At 37.6% G+C, this 20,248-nt stretch overlaps 1 protein-coding gene across 1 annotated transcript in view; it reads right to left on the reverse strand.

Annotated features, from left to right (window-relative positions):
• The window catches only part of LOC127633221 (protein kinase C epsilon type-like), a 97,854-nt gene that overhangs the window by 32,852 nt on the left and 44,754 nt on the right, over window positions 1–20,248 (reverse strand). The window contains exons 3-10 of the mRNA XM_052112150.1: window positions 5,695–5,863; window positions 5,162–5,196; window positions 4,858–4,946; window positions 2,804–2,933; window positions 2,560–2,702; window positions 1,925–2,024; window positions 1,605–1,807; window positions 633–806 (exon numbers count right to left, since the gene is read on the reverse strand). Coding sequence (XP_051968110.1) covers window positions 633–806; window positions 1,605–1,807; window positions 1,925–2,024; window positions 2,560–2,702; window positions 2,804–2,933; window positions 4,858–4,946; window positions 5,162–5,196; window positions 5,695–5,863 — 1,043 coding nt within the window. The remainder of the gene's footprint in view (window positions 1–632; window positions 807–1,604; window positions 1,808–1,924; window positions 2,025–2,559; window positions 2,703–2,803; window positions 2,934–4,857; window positions 4,947–5,161; window positions 5,197–5,694; window positions 5,864–20,248) is intronic.

Raw genomic sequence — 20,248 nt, forward strand, 5'->3', positions numbered from 1 at the left:
TTTAAACCCTTAAAAAATATGGCCTATTCTCATCCATTGTAAGCGCATTACTGTAACCTTGATTTTATTCTTTTTTTAAAGAAAAGTAGAGCCCAGTCAAAATATATTTTTGTGGTGATCAACATTATACCACAAATGCTGCTGATTAAGCCTAACTTGTATTGAACCCTGAATATTTCTTTAAACTGACTTCAAGCTTCTAAACTTGTTGAATAAGTTTCAATAAAAGCCTCATCTGACCCCTCTCTCTCTCTTTGCCTGTTTCTTTAATCAAACAACTCAAAGTGACTCATGAGACTGTCACCTAAAACCCCTTAAGAAACCTTGAAAGAAATGTCTGACAATCCGGTGCCCATAGCTTGTTGTCTAAAAACTCTTAGAAAGAGACCACAACGCCACCTCCTGGACAGCTTCTGTTACTATCAGTGCTGTTCTGATAAACTCATCTTCTATGTGATTCTGCCATCTGCTGGACATCTAAGAGCACATAAACATTCCCTGTCCTTGCTTTTCATATTTGAATGCCTTGATGTAGACCACTGTAGAACTCAAGTGGTTAATCAGTGCAGAATTGAGAAAGACTTTGACCCTGGACAACAGAGAATCAGGTTATGATTTGGTGGCTGTAGTACCTTTGTCTGGAAGCAGCAGAATAGTTGGGTTAGATACGGATGTTTTCTAGCCAGGGCCAGAATACGCTTCTCTGTCAAAGTGCAGTCCACATCATCATCTTGCAGGATGACATCTTTCTTCAACACTTTCACAGCGTAAACTTCATCTGAGCCCTTCAGCTCAGCCAGCATAACCTGCAGGAGATGAAGGAGCAGTGGTCACAATTTACTACATTTTCCATGAGAAATAGACTATTTTATTTATGTTAATTCCGCACCAGCATTCCAATCTACATCTTGATGTAATCCTTCTTCATGATCACGCAGCATGTTTTTATGAGCTGAATGGGAGGCTAAACAAAACGTTACAATTTGACGAGACTGCAGTACACCCAACAGACTTGTGCAGCACATGCAACCATTTGCGCATCACAAGCAGGTAGCACTTCACTTTCTGTTAATCGCACCAGAAAACCAACCCACTTTGCATCGGTCAGACTGCGTGGATGACGGCCTACATTATGTGTTTCATTTTGCTTTCTGAACAACACATAATTCAATAAGAAAAACACAGCCATTGACCTGGAAAATCAATAATGGCACTCCATGTCAAAAAGGTTGCCGACCCCTGCACTAGATTTTACGCTTGGTCAGGGTACACTGCAAATTCCTTGATTTCAATGGAAATGGAGTGTCCCAAGGACAGAGGAAGGGGTTTGCGATAGTGGTACTCCACCATTCAAACAAAAATGTTAAACATTTTAACTTCTGCTGCAACGTGCACTGACGTAGCCATCTGATGACCAATGAGATTTTTATAGAGGTGGGTCCAGTCCAGTGTATTTGGAAATCCAGTTTGCGGACACATCTCTCTTCTCACCCTTAAAACATACCTTATTGCACATCAAATTCTCCATCAGAGCTTTCTCTAGTTTTAAGGTGTGCTTACATCCTAAAACTGAAAACTTTTGCTGCAAACTAACTGTCCCTCACCTTGCCAAAGCTGCCTTTCCCCAGCACTTTGATAAAGGAGAAGTCCATCAGACTCATCCTCTTCGTCTGGATAGTCTTCACATCTCCATTTTCCTGGCCCTCGGGCGCTGTGCTCTGATCACCGCTGCATGAGGAAGAGGAGGAAGACTTGTGATCCTGGCCGAATGATAAGGCCTTACGGATGCTCTCCAGTTCTGCAAGCTCTGCAACAGACGGACACAATAGCGTTAGAGCATCAAATTAAATTATGAGTGTGTAATAGTGAGTGGCTGGGAGGAAGGAGAGAGAGAGAGAGAGAGAAATACAGAGTAATTCTGTACCCTGGCCGCAGGGTGAAGTTGGAGCGGATTTGCAGCGGTCAGACTCCTCTGATGAGGGGGTTTCCGATGTGGGTTGCTGAGGGTCCTGCCCTGGGGTCAACTGAAATCAGAGCATTTTTAATATCAACTTAAATGTTTCTATTTTAATTTCCCTCTATCCCAATCATTCCCACCATCATCATAAGCCTCATTTTACTGCATCGATATTTAAAGGGATAGTTCACCCAAAAATGAAAATGTCAATCATGTTGCTCCACACATGTTTGGCTTTATGTCTTTTGTTGAACAGATTTTAGAAGATGTTTGGTTACCCACAGTCACCATTCATGCTCATTGTATGGAAAAAACATGCTATGAAAGTGGATGGTTACTGAGAATAATATTCTGCTTAACATCTCCTTTTGTGTTCCACAGAAGAAAGAAAATCATAGATTTGGAACAACTTGAGGGTAAATAAAGAAATTATGACAGAATTTTCATTTTTGGGGGTAATACTACTTTAACAACCCCGTGACTGTAAATTGTTAAGAGGGCCGTCTACTATTCCACCCACTGACTTTCATGTTCAAGCATTATAGCATCTACCCATGGTCAACCTGGACAGGCACCTTCTCTGGATACTTTAGACCATTCACCTTTTTCCTGCGTTGGGTACTGTTGGAGATCTTGTCTGGTGTCACACCGAGATCAGAGAGCACTTTAGCAATTTTTCTGGCATCGACACCACAACTAGGAGCTACATTACTTTCACAACGCCGATGGACATTCATTTTGCAGGCTGAAAACAGACAAGCAGACAGAAAGGGGGGAATATCTGCATGCCAAGAGAAATAAATGTAATACTTCACTAGAAATATTTGCAGTACTTCTTTCACTTACCTTTGCACTGCAGTCCCTGCCGCATCAGTCCCCAAAGTAAGGAGCCGCAGTGGTCGCAGAAAGTGGGGACTTTGTAATTGTGAATGCTGAACATGTGTGGAATGTTTACACTGAAGCGCTGGGAGCCAACCTGTAAAAACAAAACATTATTCAAACTACAATACCCGCATTTCAACCGATCAGGAAGTCCTGTTTAGTGTTAGGTACACTGGCCTTGTTCGGAATGGAATACTAGTGTACTACTACATACTGCAAAATGTAAATTGTATACTGCCTATTTAAAAAATATATATATATATGTGAAACAAAAAGCACTATGCAACAATAAACATTTTAAACAGTATTACAGTATGTTACGTTTCCAATTAACCTTATTAAATTTGTCACAAGTGATCTCTTTAAGTGGACTTAAGTAATTTAATTCAGCAATATCTAGCAAATATATGCATGCCTACCAACATCGGATTGTGAAAAATAGGGAGATATTTTTGGGGGGGGAGACATGGTTCGTATGTGCGAGGAATGGGCTACACCACTAGGGTAATGTGGTGCCCCCGTAGGGAGTAGGTGCACTATGCAAACTGCATAATATGCATATTAAGACTACATTAAAGATGAATAATACCAAGAAATGGATTCAGATGGTCCCTTAACATGTCCTTCACAGTTTTAGCTATAAATGCTTTTTTAGTTATTAATAATAAAAAAGTTAATATCCTTCCTTATATGCTGAGAACATTCCTGACCCATGACTTGTAAAAAAAAATATAGAATTATTTTTATTTCTTAGATTATTTATCTTCTTTATTTTATGTATACATCTGTGCTGGTTTATATGTATTTTTACATTTGTTTTTTTTTACATTTACAATAATTTTAATTATTGATATTTTCCCTTCACCTGTACTATTTGTCTTTGACTCAGTAGCATTATTATACATTGTTGTATCTGTGTAATTTTGTACATATTATTGAACATTTATATTGATTTTTCAATAAATAAAAGCCACAGTTTTAGCACAATGTTTGGACTTTTCAGACGGTCCCTTACTAAACCCGCCATAGTATTAGCACGTTTCAGCCCAATGTGTGGACTTTTCAGACGCCCGACCATTGTATCAATGTTAAATAAATGATCGGGAATGATTTCGCCATGACGCCATCCAGTTTAAGGAACAAATCACGTCCCATATTGACTCGATACGGGACGCATCATTTCATGTTTAAATACAGGGCTATCCCGTATTATAAATAGGCCAATCGTGAGTTTATTGGGAGAAATTGTAAATCGGAAATACAGCGGGAGGAGGGGTAAAATTGGAAGTGTTAGCAGAATAAAATTTTACAGATATGAATCTGTAAAATAAAAACTGTTATTTTGAATTTAATCCAATTTTGTGTAAAAATGTCAAAGAAAGATGTTGGACAGTCAAAAAACAAATGTTAAAAATAACGGTTGATACCTAAGTTCAAGTAAAACACATGTTTGGGAATATAGTATTCTTAGAAATATGCTTTGTTATATATTTAATATTTCACAAATGTAGAAGGTCAGTCTGGTTTTTCATGCATACCAGAGACTATTTATCAGAGACGGGCCACTTCTATTTAAATGAATGGGAGAAATTGGAATGGTCAATTGATGTAGATGAGGAAGTCCTGCCTTACAGGTGAAAAGAGCCATTCAACTCGAGAACACGCATTAGCTATTCAAGCCAGGAAAAATGAGGTAAAGTAACACAATTTATGATTCCAGTACTGTCAAATTGTATTGCTGGTTTGAAATATTTTCTTTGATCGTAATCTTGACCAACCGTTTTTGAGATTTCGGTGTTTCCCCATTGAAGTAGACAGCAACTGCACTGTCATGACTAGAAATAGCCTCCTGAGAGCATTCTAAACATGGCCAACAGTGGTCTGGCTTGGTAAAAAGACTTTGAGCATACTGAAAATTATCATATAACCCACAGTACACATACTACATACTGGACTATAGGAATAGAAATGGTAGTATGCTATTCCGATCATACCGCAGGGATGTAGTCAGTACTGACCTCTTCAGGAGTGTCTTCCTGTTTCTTCAAGCCAGCACATTTTGTGATAATGAGTTCATGGCATCTTTTATGGACCACACAGGTGCACACTGAGAGATTTTGGAAATATGCAAACAGATTAAATAAGTTAAATGTGACAGAAATTAAATATAATCTACTTTATTATGCATGATTGGGTTTGCATAACAATTAGGAATTTGCATCTTTTTCCAATAGACAATAATAGACCAGAATGAAAAGAATGATTACCGAGACCAGGAAATTATTTCTTTATCACTGTACAAAAGAAGGGATTCATGCTCACCCTGACATTGATATCCCTGTTTCCCCAACACACCCCTGAAAAACCACAGTGAAACAAATGTGTTAGACAAGACAAGCTCTCAGAATCCAGAGAATAGTGCAATTGTGCTGTTTTATTTCTGACAGGTAGAGGGGCTGTTTGGCTACAACACAGACACCAGTCACTGATGCTGCCTGAGCAACAAGCAACATTGTGCAAAACCACACAGACACACTATTCGCCATATGCAAATAGTTAGACATAACAGTTATTATTAGGGATGATTTGTTTGCAGAAAAAACTAAACATCTGTCAAATTGCAAAATGCATCTCTTTAGGCCCTCTGCACCAGCATAAAGGATAGTGGCTCCAATTTGCTGAAGCTTTAAATATCAGAAGCAGGAGTGCTTGCGATTAGCATCAGGTTTTGTCTTGCCTTCCCTTCGAAAATTGCATTAATCAAAAGCTTTTATGTTTCTAAGGGCTCTTATAATAAAGGTGGTCCTGAATAGTTTAGAAATAGCTATTGAATGAGAAGGGGTATGGCGCCTTACCAGATAAAATCTCGGCAGTGGGAGCAGTAGGTGGGCTGTCTTAGGTAGGTGGCCATGAACTTGTGTCCATTAACCTGATGGACACGCCTCCGGACCGCCCCCTGCCGTTTCCGCGGTCGCATCCGCTCACGGAATACTCTCTCCTCATTTTCATTGGATGATGCAGCGACTAAGACAAATGAGAGAAGCAGACAAGATATTAGGTGGGTCTAGCAAGCGCTTCAACCAATTGAATATACCCATTCATCACCATTACAATTTAATAGGCTTTATCAAATAAAATTTACAAATCTACTTAAATAACACCAAATCAGTATTTTACAAGGCTGTAATAGTTTTGCAGGGAATATAGTTTAGGAATCAGCAATAAAAAAAACTTATTTCATGACCGCTAATTTCAGCCCTGGTACTTTAACCCTGATTTGTTGTGAGTTTGGGGCAGGACTGTGTTTGTCCAGCTACACACAGCTCTCCATCAGAAATAAACAATGAGGCACACAAACACTTTTTAGGCCCACCTCCATCTTCAAGCTCAACAATGAAAACATATCCACATATACTGTAAGACACTGATCAATCACCAAACAGAGAGGTTCTCAAAAGCCTCATGATCAAGTCAACTCAACCAACAGAGAATATTAACAAACACATCATTGATTCTCATGCAATTTTCCCCTCACTTTGCTCCTTTGAGGACTGCAGTAATTGAGAATATGTGTGTTGGTCATGAGAGGAACTGGTGGACAAGGACCACCTGATCCACCATGTGACCACTCCAGCTCTCGGCATTCCAGGAGTCAGGTGATGCCTTTGAAGGGACAGTGTTCCTTCATTAGACAAACAACTGTGAAATTAGATTTCACATCACTACATTTGTCCCATGTCAGTAAATGTGTAATGCATTCACACTAACAGTGATTTAATCGCTGGAGAACGCCAGGTAACTGATCAAGAATGAGACGTAGTAAAAGCAAGATATACATTTTTTGTAAATTAAGATGTCATTCTTCTTTGACAAGAAATCGGTTTCCTAGCTGCTAGGAATAAACATATCAATATACTGCAGGGGAAAGTGTTTGAATGTAAATTGCAGCAATGCATGTTGCATCATATCATAAACAAGTCGAATGATTGGCAATCCACAAATCCAACTCAGAATACAGATCATTTCTTCTATGCACAATTTTTGTATTATATCGTTGTATGTGGACAGAGACAAATCATATTGTACAGTAAAATTGCTTACAGTAACATTAACTTCTCTGTCCTGCCTACACTCAATATAGTATCTTAAAGAAGACAGATCCCATGAGTTCCACTTTCTTCACTATTGTCAGCTGCCACATTGCATCAATGCTCATTTGCATAAAGTTTAACTTTTTGAAAAAGCTATTGCATTACTAGACACCCACATTGCAATGACAATGGTCGCTGTCTCTTGTCACGTCACCTCATATGTCACCTGAAATTGACAAGTCTCACTAGCAGGGTTTCCATCCACATATTTTATGGACATTTTGGGACATTGCATAAAAAACTGGATGGAAATACCAAGATGCGAATATAAATTACCTACCGGGTATATGCTCTCACACATACCTTATACTTTCACTTGAGCTGGATACATTGTTTATTCAATAAGACAATCACATACACTACAATGGAAATACATTTACCAAATATTTGATTAAAGAATAAGAAATAAATATTTACAATATATAATCGGAATACACTTTAAAATGTCATGTGACATTTACCTCAACAATCCATGTAAATACATAATTCACAGAATATAATCATCATTGCATAGCATCTGAAATGTTGTTCTGATTATTCCGAAACTTCATGCAAACATGTATTTCATCAGAGCATTTGTCTGCACACACTAAACTATAAGCAATTCACTACATTTGATACAGATTTTTCATTTTTATTTCTATTTTGTGCCAATTTCAACAAAAATGATATTGTTTTCTTAAACACTTGAGATGGAAACGCTGCTTTATTTGAAAATAGTTTTTGTGATATTCAGACTTTTCTTATACATTTTATTTGTAAATTGAATGGAAAAAATTACTGAAAATAAACTGCTATGTTTCCGAAAACAATACTACCATCCTCTAAATTTTTTTGCAGGATGTAGATGCAGAATTCTATTCCAAACTTGACCAATTCATTTTTTAGATGCTATTTCAGTCCGTCTAAATGTCTTTTAAAGGGATATATAATAAATGATCATTCAGCCATCATTTCCTCACCATCATGTTGTTCTAAACCCCTTTGACTTTCTTTCGTCCATGTAATACAAAACAGATGTTTGGCAGACTGTGAGCTTCAGTCACCATTCAGTTTCATTGCATCTTTTTTCCATGATTCCAAATTTTAAATGAATGGTGAGTAAAACTGGCCAAACATCTCCTTTTGTGTTCCACAGATCAAAAAGTCATAGAGGTCAACAAAACAGTAATTACATTTTTCATCTTTGGGTGAACTAACCCTTTGAGAGAGAGAGAGAGAGAGAGAGAGAGAGAGAGAGAGAGTGTATTAGAAAGGCACAGACTGCACAGTCAACACGTACAATCTCTTCATATCATTCTGCTTTCTTTTCCTGTCAAGCCACTGTTCTTTCTCTCTAGTTTTGTTCCAATAAACTTACACCATCCAACTCCTCCACTTCTTGCCTTCCAGTACAGCAATGTATGCGTGGGCTGCATTATTTTAATGCTGTCTGTAAAGGGATCTGCTGCAGAGGTGTGATTACCGCTGAGAACTCCCCATAGGGCAGCACGAAGTCCTCAAAGAGCAACTAGACTAGGTACAATTACCTATGCAAGGCTCATGGGGGACATACAGTGAGTGTGCGTATCTGCTGTCCGTCTCATGTCAGGGTACTCATGGGGCAAGTTGTGTGTGTATGTGTGTGGGTGCTGTCTGATATCAGAAAGCATCCTGTCTTCTGGAGCGTACAGCTACTCAGGAGAACAGCACAGTGGCTAAAAGGGCCATTAGTGAGATAGATGTGCTTACATAATACATTATCCATCTGCTCAAAAAACAGGGCTTAACCAGGACACACCTATACCTCCCAGCAGCACAGTTCACCTTGGAGTACCACAATCACTCACACACACACACACACACACACACACACACACACACACACACACACACACACACATGTTGTGTTTCCATGTTTTATGGGGACTTTCCATAGACATAATGGTTTTTATACTGTACAAACTTTATATTCTATCCCCTAAACCTAACCCTACCCCTAAACCTAACCCTCACAGAAAACTTTCTGCATTTTTACATTTTCAAAAAACATCATTTAGCATGATTTATAAACTGTTTTCCTCATGGGGACCGACAAAATGTCCCCACAAGGTCAAAAATTTCGGGTTTTACTATCCTTATGGGGACATTTGGTCCCCACAAAGTGATAAATACACGCTCACACACACACACACACACACACACACACACACACACACGCATTAGTGCAGATATCCTTTTGAGGACTCTCCATTGACAAAATGATTTTTATACTGTACGAACTAACCCTAACTCTACCCCTAAAAATAACCCTCACAAAAAAAGTTCTGCATTTTTACATTTTCAAAAAACAAAAATGTAGTATGTTTTTTTTTAGCAATTTTAATTATGTGGACACTAGAAATGTCCTCATGAACCACATTTATAGCATATTACTCTTGTAAATTCTACCCTCTAAATTGCAATTCAAACTAAATGAAAAAGCAATTCAAATAACGAAGTGAGCAAAGAAATCTCATTTAACCACCTCCCCAAATCCAAACATTTACCATCTCATTCACCAAACATTCACGCAAGCATCCGTCAATGACAAACAGGTGTTTTTAACTCAGCTTACCTCATTTTTAACAAAGAATACAGTCTTTGATCATTTTCAGTCATGTTTTAGAGCTGGTCATAGCCCAGACTCTGCTCTTCTTAGGTTAGCAAATGATCTATTGCTAAGAATGGATTCAGGTAGTTGTGTTGCCTTAAATGTATTGGATCTTAGTGCAGCATTTGATACGATTGATCATACAATACTCATTGACTGTCTTCAGCATTATATTGGCATTCAGGGCATGGCCCTAAGGTTGTTTACCTCCTACCAGCAGGGTAGAACGTTTTCAGTTAAGATTAGAAATGTATCATCATCCTCAGCTTCTATCACCAGTTTTATTTTCCTCATATATGGATAACAATTTTCTCCAGTTAAATGAGAACAAGACAGAGGTTATAATCTTTTGGCCACTAATGACTGTTTAAAGTATATTTTAGAAAGTCTAGTGCTCTATTTGTCCAATATGCATACCCACGTCAAAAATCTGGGTGTCATCTTTGACTCCGAATTTAAAGAGCACATATAATGCTCATTTAAAGTTTCATAATTTTATTTTGGGGGTCTACTAGAATATTTTTACATGCTTTAATGTCAAAAAACACATTATTTTTCTCATACTGTACATAATTGCAGCACCTCTTTTCACACTCTGTCTGAAACACTCTGTTGTAGCTCCGGTCTCTTTAAAGCCCCTCTTTCTGAAAAGCCCAGTCTGTTGTGATTGGTCAACCGCTTGGAACGCCCCTTACCATAACCGAATTTCAGCTTCTGAGGCTTCCTGAGCAGCGCATTCCTGAGGCGGCCATTATGCAAATGTACATAGTGACATAGCTATGGCACAGAAGTAATGGCTGGACTATAGGCAGTTCAGGACAGTGTTTTCTATGGGAGAGAGTTTATAGTCCAGTTGGTGTTGACTTTGTGCTTTGTAACTTTGCAGACTTTTTACATGCACAATCAGCTATATTACAGGAAAGGTAAAATCCCAAAAAGCATAATAGGGCCTCTTTAATAATTTTTTAATCGGGACGCAGGAATAAAGAACGTTTATTGCATTGGAATTTCCTCAAATACTACTCAAAATAGCAGCAAATAACATGCACAGTGAGCAGTGAGACTTAATAACCACTTCCCCAAATGCAAACGATTGCCGTCTACAACGGCCCCATTTGCCATCACGCAAGCATCCATCAATGACAACAGGTGGAAAATTACTAATAGCCGATAGATAGATCATAATAATAAAGGCTAATAAATTCCCATGTTTCCCAAAATAATGCTGCCAAATGTGTGTTCTTATCCAATTTGTGTTTGTATTGCGTTTGGTTAATACAGTTAATGCTGCAAAATAAAATAAAATAGAACAAAATTTTTAGGTTCAGGGTGAACGTTTCTTTTATAATTTTATGGTTTAATCACTTTCTTTGTTTCTTTAATACAAAATAATATATATCTGAACATGCAGATTTGCGTTCACAATGCATGTTAACTGTGAATTGGTCCCTGGCAATAAAGTGAACAAAACTCACAGCACCTCCCGAAATGATGGGAAATCATTTGTAGCTTTCACATAGATGACATTATTATTGCAAACATTTTTCAGTTACATGCTCTTGTTCCACGAGACAGGGTCACGCTGCATGCCTCTGAACAAACAGTGAATAAGACTCAAGCATTGACAGATTTTCTTTTTTCTGTTCTTAAAAATATAATAAAGTGTGTTTCTTCAAGTGTCTTTGTAACTAACAGCATTTCTTATCACGTATCACTCAGAGACGTCTCACAGGTCGCCCGAATGTTACGGGTAGATAAGCAAAGTGACCCGTGCATGAAATACATTTGGATGAGATGCTTGCGAACTAAATTCAGTCTCATCACATTTGGCGGGTGGCAGGTGCTAGTTTCACACCCTGGGCTACTGTTTAATATATTTGGTAACTTCCCAGATCCATGGCTTCGCCATTTCCAGATATTGCCGATCATCGTCTGTCATTTGAGTGTCGCAATCGGCATCAGGATCTTTGTGTGAGATATCGTCAATATCCGATAACATCATCCTATCGCCCGGCCCTGCGTGATACCAATCAACTCTATACTCCATGTATTCACTTTATAGACCTACTCAGACAAGATGAAATATTTAATTTGTCATGAATGAAAATGAGGCAGTGAGGAATAAATCAATGTTTCAAAACCTAGTGGGCTTTCAACTGTACCTATTCAGCATTTTAAGGCATCACTGGGGCACTCATGATGCAAAGTCTGCTCCAAAAGGTAGGCAGCAACCTTATGCTGCCTTCTAAGATACCTTTTTTCACCCAAATTTTAGACAGCATCACATATATCCTTCATGCACAAGGCAACCTGTGAAAAAACATGCTAGCATCAAACCCTGTTCGAAGCAGGCTTCCGTCAACTTTTTCAGCTTTGATTCTGGAAATATATTTTTTCCAGTTGGGATTTCATAAAATCCTTCATTAAAGATTTTTACGCCATGAACCAAAGTAACCAGCTCTGAGGTGAATCAAAACTTTGATTTGAACTGGAGAAGTATTTGAAAATCTGACAAAATACAAAGAAAGAGTACCTAACGTCTTTCATGAAGGCATGAACTACAATACTGTGATGCATTGTCAAAAGGGTTGTTAAAGGGATACTTCACCCAAAAAATTGTATTCTCTCATCATTAACTCACCCTTATGCCATCCCAGATGTGTATGACTTTCTTCTACAGAACACAAACAAACAACGATTTTTAGAAGAATGTCTAATCTCTGTTGGTCTTCACTATGCAAGTGTATGGGTGCCAACATTTGTAAGCTCCAAAAAGCACATAATGTCAGCATAAAAGTAATCCATATGATTCCAGTGGTTAAATCCATATATTTAGATGCAATATTTTAGGTGTGGGTGAGAAAAAGATCAATATTTAAGTCAGTTTTCACCATAAATTCTCCTCCCTACCCAGTAGGTGGCGATTTGCACACTGAACACGAATCACCAAAAACAAAAGAAGAATGTAAAAGTGAAAATGGAGAGTGATAGTAAAAAAGGACTATTGAACTGTTTCTCACCCACTATCATATCACTTCAGAAGACTACCAGAGTCATATGGATTAATTTATGCTTTGTTATTGTGCATTTATATATTTCCACTGTTTTTAAAAAAGTACTTTGTCTGATTTTCATCATCTTTTTTTCTTCAAATCAAAGCTTGTAGTGTCATGATTCACCTATGAGCTGGTTGGTTTGGTTAATAGCTTTAAATAGCATTATGATGAATTTTATGAAAAGCCTATGGAAAAATTAATGAACAAAAAACTTCTGGAACCAGGGTGGCGAGGGGGGCGAACTATTGCGCTCTATTGAACATAAAAAAATAAATAAAAATTATGTTGAAAAAACTGATATCTTCAAACAGAACCTTGTACTGTTATAGATTTTGTTATTGTTAATCTATGGATAAAATGTATGGGACTTTTCCTTTTAGAACCAGACTTTTATTCTTTACTGTGAGTTGAGTCTCCTATGCAGAGCAAAAATTGCTTTAGCATGCAGATTTACTGCCTATGTAGAGCACTTACGAGGTTCAATCTCCTTAGTAGGCAGCTCTCTATGTAGGCAGTAGACAGCAAGTCAGCTCACTACGTTTGGGAGCAGAGCCATACTTAACACCTTAAACTCATAATTTGTCTCATTCAAGTCTGATGACATTCACCAGGAGAGAACATGTGGACAAATTCCCTAGTGACTGTGTCCAGATCAGTGACAACAGCATGTGCGCTACTGTAAACCACAGATTCTCCTTTCCATCGATACTGTGCTCACTTTTTGCTTGTCTATATTTCACCCCCTGTCCTCCTGATTGGCTTGTGGAAGGCTGAGCTTATGAGAGTTTGAACTGAATGGCTGTATTCGCCCACGGTCAGACAGCCAAGAGGAGCTCAGGGCAGCCTCTACCCACGCCAATGCCACTTCAGCCCCAGACATGCCACCCACAAGCACTCTCCAAATCCAGCCAGAGCACAGCATGGGACCAATTAAAATGGCATCAATCAGACAAGATCGGGAGAGAGAAAGAGAGACAGAGAATGACCGCAAATCATTCTCAAATTATATAGTAACTCAATAACAGTCCACCCCATAATTTCAGATTGATCAGTGAGTGGTGGATGAGCTACACAACCTTCAATGTATTATCCATGACAAAGTTTAAAGAGGTGAGAGCAGAAGAGATGGTTCTGGGTGAGGAGGAGAGCTGGGCTGAGAACTGTCAAAGACTCATGTCTGCATTGGTTGGCATGAACAGCAGAATGTCACAGTCTCATATCTGCCAACCAACAAAGTTGCAAACACAACAGTGTTCGGTGTTAAACTATTTAGACTATTAGATAACATGTATAAGAAAGTAAGATCATACACGTGCCAAAAAAACTTTAGTCAGAGTAGGCGGCACATTCGGAGCAAAATAAAACAAGCCTCTGAGTAAAGTAGATAGAATAATGTACTATATATATATACAGTAGATATAGATATATATAGATAGTATATACATATAAACTCATGAAACCACATGCCTAATATTTTGTATTTTGTAGGTCCTAGGGCTGCCACCTAATAGTCGACCAAACATTAGTTAATGAGAAGAATCTTGGTCGACCAAGTTTTTATTGGTCTGTTGGTCGCAGAAAAAAAAAAAAACTCCACAGGTATTACCGCTGGTTGGACGCTAGGGGGTACTATGGGGTCATTTTCGTTAAGCAGGGTTAGGGTTAAGCCTACACAATAAAGCAAGACTCCTTGAAATTCAAACTTTGAACCTTATTTTTGTATTTATTTTAACTAAAAATTCAATTGAAACTGGAAAAAATAAATGTGCAATTAAAATGTGTGTTGTTGTGAAGGGCAAAATCTCTCTGGCAAAGAATGACTTCATCTGTGCATTCTCTATTTCGTTGTGCGGGAAAATACATCGTGTGTGAATAAATTAGTTTTGTTCCTCCTTCACAATATATAGGCTATATATATACATATATATATATATATATATATATATATATATATATATATATATATATATATATATATATATCGCAATATCAAATATCCTGGCTGAGGGATCGGTGAAAATTCATGCTTTAGTGAGTTTGCATTGAAAATTAAATTCATTTATTTAAAAAACGAAAAACTTAAATCAATTACATTTCTAAATTCAAATTGCACTCCAAATGAAATGAAAAAGCAATTAAAAAAAATAAGGGATAAAAAATAATATATATATATATAAAACAGTTCCTTCTGGTCCTCGAATCTGATTGGACGAGAGACGTTCCATGAGCACTGATGGTCTGACACTATCAGCACTCGGATGCTTCACGGTGTGTAGCACTCCACTTGTGTTTGTGCTATTCTAAACTGAAGTGTAAGAGCAGTGCAGATCTGTTAAGAGCTTCTGTTTTGTCTTACATATATATATATATTTTTTACATTACATATGTTAGCCAGCAGGTGGTAGCAAAAGATCATTTTTATGTGTAATATGAGCCAGTTAGGTGACATGATGTGAAGCTGCTTCAGCTGTTTACATACAACAGCTCTTCATGATCACATGTATTACTACTACTAAAGCTAAGAAATAGTTTTAAACAGCTTTAAATTAACAACTTCAGCTGAGAGACACAACAGACTGATTAATTACACGAACTGAAGGCGCTTACCTCTTATCGGACTTTCCACATTGGAGTGGACACACTGTTTGAAATGAAGGACATTGCGGTTTCTTTAGTGAATGACTCTTGTGCACCGGCTACCGCAAAATAGGGAGAAATACCCCCGCTTGGATGGCTATTTTTCCACTGAGAAAGCTGATCTTCAGAAAGCTGACAGCATCTCTGCTTGGGAGTGGCAACAGGTGATTGCACATGCTCCATCTCTCTCTCTCTCTCTCTCTCTCTCTCTCTCTCTCTCACACACACACACACCCATCCATCCATCCATCCATCCATGTTTATCCAATAACTTGTTAAAAACAGCACAAGCTGTGATACTATTTCTGAAGTGATATCTTTGAATTACTAATGAAGGCTTGGGCACATCATTTGGTTTGAACCAGCAACGGCAGATTCTGATCCGCCGTGTAATAATGTAGTTCCATGCACAAATGCGTTTTTATGACCGTACTAAATTTTTTTTTTTACATTTACTTGTTCATTGAACTGTTGAATATAAACAATATCACACTAGCAATTATGCTATATGGCTCTAAATCAGCACTGCTGGGATTACCTACGGTAACCACCTTTCCATTTACCATTTAAATATGCAGGTGGAAAATTACGTACACAAACGAAGACATAAAAACAATTATAAATGTTAAAATAATAATTATAACGATGATAATAATTACTGAAATATAAATCATGGTTTGAGGTGAACGTGTTTTTCTATTATTTTATGTTTTAATCACAGATATATAGTCCGCAGAGATCCGTTCACAATGAACTGCTCTGTGGAAATAAAGAGAACTGAAATAAAAGCACCTCCTGAGCTGAAATGTCTGAGGTAATTTGCAGCACTCATAGATGATACTGTTCTTTCAGAAGACAGAAACAAAGAAAGTGTGAGAACCTTTTACATAGGCATGTTCCACGAGACTGCATGCCTCCGTACATACAGCGGGTCAGACATGCGCATCGGAGATCAGCAGTTACAGAAGTTCTCAAACCAGCCCATCTGGCACAACAATCAAGCCACAGACCAAAACACTAAGATAAAAAAAAAAATTCCCCATTCTGATGGTTGATGTGAACATTAACTGAAGCTCCTGACCAGTAGCTGCATGATTTTATTCACTGCACTGCTGCCACACAATTGGCTGATTAGATAATCACATGGATGATTGTTGGTGCCAGATGGGCTGGTTTGAGTATTTCTGTAACTGCTGATCTCCTGGGATTTTCACACACAACAGTCTCTAGAATTAGAGGTCGACCGATTAATCGGCCGATTTTTTTGTATTTTTTACATAATCGGCATCGGCCAATATCCACGCATATCAAGCCGATTATTAGGCAGGCGCATCTGTGGGCAGCCTAGTGTTGTTGTGGAACACGTGTTCGACGCACGCTGCCCCTAGAGTCATTTTCCAGCAGAGTGAGCAGACCTCATCCAGTGCCTAAGGAAGGAGCTAAGCTCCTTGGAGAAATCAGTAAGGGTTAAATTTGTTTAACTTCTTTAGATTTAATTAAAAACTTTTGATATGTTACTGCCAACTTCAAGAAAAAAACGTGACAAACGCGATAGTTGACATGACGTTCGGCTACTTTGGATATTGATAGCGTAATTGAAGTTGCATTATCACAGCAGAAGGGTTGCTATCATGTCACAATAAGTAAGCAAGAATTTTGCAATTACAGACAGTGAATCTGAGACTTTTATTTGTTCTGTTTGTGTGTCTTATATTTGAGAGGGTTGTCACTCAATGCAGAGAAATAAGTAATAAAAAAAAAGATACCAACGCGCTATATGCTATTGAAGGACTGGCTTTGGTGAGCTCGGACGTTATCGGTTCTGCTGTCGGTACTGGAGAAATTAAGAAAATACATTTATTATTGCTATAAAGAGAAAGTTATTTTATCTCGCCAGCCATTTCTATGTATAATAATATGAAACCATTTGTCTGTGATGCAATTTAGCTATTCCAGTCAGAGAGAGAGAGAGAGAACTCGCTCACGCGGTGCCACAGCGAGCACAAAACGAGCCTAGCTTAATGAGTGACAGAACTAAACATTCAAACGTAGCCTGGTTTAGATCTGTGATTATTAGTCTGATTTTATTTTAGATTTCGCCCTCCAAAGATTATAAAAAGAATATTTATACATAAGCCGCATTGCTAGCACAACTTCCTTCCCTTCACAGCAGTGCACTGACATTTCTCCCTAAAACTCAAACTTAACGTCAGAATCAGCACGATCAGTGATTGTTGTAAAATGCTACTGTTGCTAAATTGCGGGACGCGTTTAATAATAAAAAGAGTGCAAGAGATACCGTTCCCAAGGCGGCGCGCGCTCCGAAACAGACAGCAAGGAGACAAGCAAAGTATAGGCTATTTTGGGTTTCATGTGCACGTCTAAACGATCAAATATACACAAAAATATGTCAAAACGACAGGCTTGGAGATTCACTTAAACACAGTTTATGTCTTATATGGACGTAGTTGTGGAAATAGTTGGGGAGAAAATATGCTGCATCAGGAGCCTATAGATCTGAACTCAGTCTTAAAGGGGAAGCTGTCTATTAAACATGTGACGATTGAGCCATTACTGCGAATCAAACAACAAAAGGCAAAGAGAAAATCACTTACAGCTCTTGAATGAATAACTTATGCATTAATAAGCATTAATCTATCTATGATAAACTATGCAGTGTTATTTTACAATTGATTACTTTATTAGATTTCTTTTTAGACCACACCTGAACAGTAATGTTAGTAGACCTTCCTGAAATAAAATATATATATATATATATATATATATATATATATATATATATATATATATATATATATATATAACAAAAAGAACCGTTAAGAATACCGTTAAAGTACCGGATCGATAAGCAGTATCGGTAAGATAGTAATACCATTAAAACCTTAACGATACCCATCCCTAGTTATGCCTGTGCTTCTCTTGGATGCTCTGAATATTGGATTACGTGTCTGGATTGCCCCTTAATTAAAGCTGCATTTGGATCTCAACCTTCGTGTCTCTGAGCAGTTCGTAACACCTGCTTTGTTTATTTAATATATTTGTTATACATTATTTATACAATATGTTTTTACATTATACATTTTTAATTTTAAGTGTACATGTGCAGATTGGTCAAGTGTTCAATAAATGTATTTGTTGAGAAATTTTGTCTATCTTAAGTAATTATTTGTGTTACATTTTATCTTTCAAATAAAATGTTCAAATAAGAGGTTAAAAACAAGCACATATCGGCCAAATATCGGCCAAAATAAATCGGCAGCATTAATCGGCCATCGGCCGACCCGGATTTCAAAAGATCGGCATCGCATCGCCTGAAAAAACCAATATCGGTCGACCTCTATCTAGAATTTACTCCGAATGGTGACAAAAACATCCAGTGAGTGGCAGTTCTGCAGACGGAAATGCCTTGTTGATGAGAGAGGGCAACAGAGAATGGCCAGACAGCTATTCTGAGATGCGGGTTGGTGGGTGCTGTTTTGGTGGCACGAGGGGGACTACACAATATTAGGCAGGTGGTTTTAATGTTGTGGCTGATCAGTGTGTATATATATATATATATATATATATATATATATATATATATATATATATATAATGTATGAATACAATACAGTGTATGTGTGTGAATATATATATATATATATATATATATATATATACACACACACATACACTGTATTATATTCATACTTAAATTTTTACTACAAATAGAATACTTTTTTTGCGGTATCAAAATTGGTATTGAGAATCGTGAAATTTCACTGTATTAACTACAGAAATATTGTTATTGTGACAAGCCTACACTTGAAACTCGTGGAAAGACATAGGCTGTGTCTCGTTCTGGGGGTCATATTTGTCAGCTGCATTAGTCACTGAGGTCTCGTTTCAGAAAAGCAGGTAGGACACTCCGAATGCAGCCTTCGAATGCAAACTTCTTTCACAGGAATTCTGTATCCTTTGTTGGCACTCACAACCCACAATTCTTTGCTTCCAAAAAAACTATGGGGAATTACCCAAAATATAATGTTCAAAGGCAAGTAATGTATTTAATTTCCAGGTTGAAGTACCTCAGTAGACAGGAGTAAAATATATAATTAAGTAAAATAAAGTATTATGAAGTAAATATAAAAGTACAGCCACAAAATTCATTTTCTATCTCTCTTCATTGTTATGACTCTACTAAAGTTTACATGAGATTCCCTTCTCACTCAGAGCAATCGTGCAGGTTGTGGCCCGATGCGTGCTGTCATAGAAACCATGATACGTTCTGTCCTACGAAGGTCGTCTCGTTTAAACAAAGCAAATTCGTAGTCGAGGACCCTCGGTTAACCGCTGCCTACAAAGGATGTATCCTACATAGCACCAGCCTTCAAAACAAGACACAACTATATTTTCAATGTTTCATTGGCAGTATCATCATAAACAACAGTACAATATATTGAAAATACCATAATTGTATCTCTTAATTTTCACCTGTGTCAAAATTTTGGCATGAACTTTGACTTTTACTTGGCTTGTGTCTAAGAAGGAAGGATTATTTTTGCATTCCTTTAGTTGTGTAGTTGTGTCACAGAAGTGTTGTGAAGCAGTCCTGTCTGTCTGTCTCTGGCAAGCTTGGCAAGTTATATCCCAGTCATGTTACTGAGCTGCAGTGGCATACAGATCTGAGATGTTATCTAACTAGCCATCTGTCACATAACTCTCTATCTCTCTATTTACAAAATTAGCACAGATTATTCTATTGAGGATCTAACCTTGATCACATAAAGAGAAAAATGTTGAGACTACAAGTGCATCTCTGAGAGCTGAAATGACTCTCTACGGAACTGTACTTGAAGAATGTATTTTATGGAACAATACTTTTTAAACAAATTCATTTACTAGTAAATCAGCACATTTCTTAGCATCATGC

Source organism: Xyrauchen texanus, chromosome 40 (assembly GCF_025860055.1).
Source record: "Xyrauchen texanus isolate HMW12.3.18 chromosome 40, RBS_HiC_50CHRs, whole genome shotgun sequence".
In the NCBI taxonomy this organism is placed as follows: domain Eukaryota; kingdom Metazoa; phylum Chordata; class Actinopteri; order Cypriniformes; family Catostomidae; genus Xyrauchen; species Xyrauchen texanus.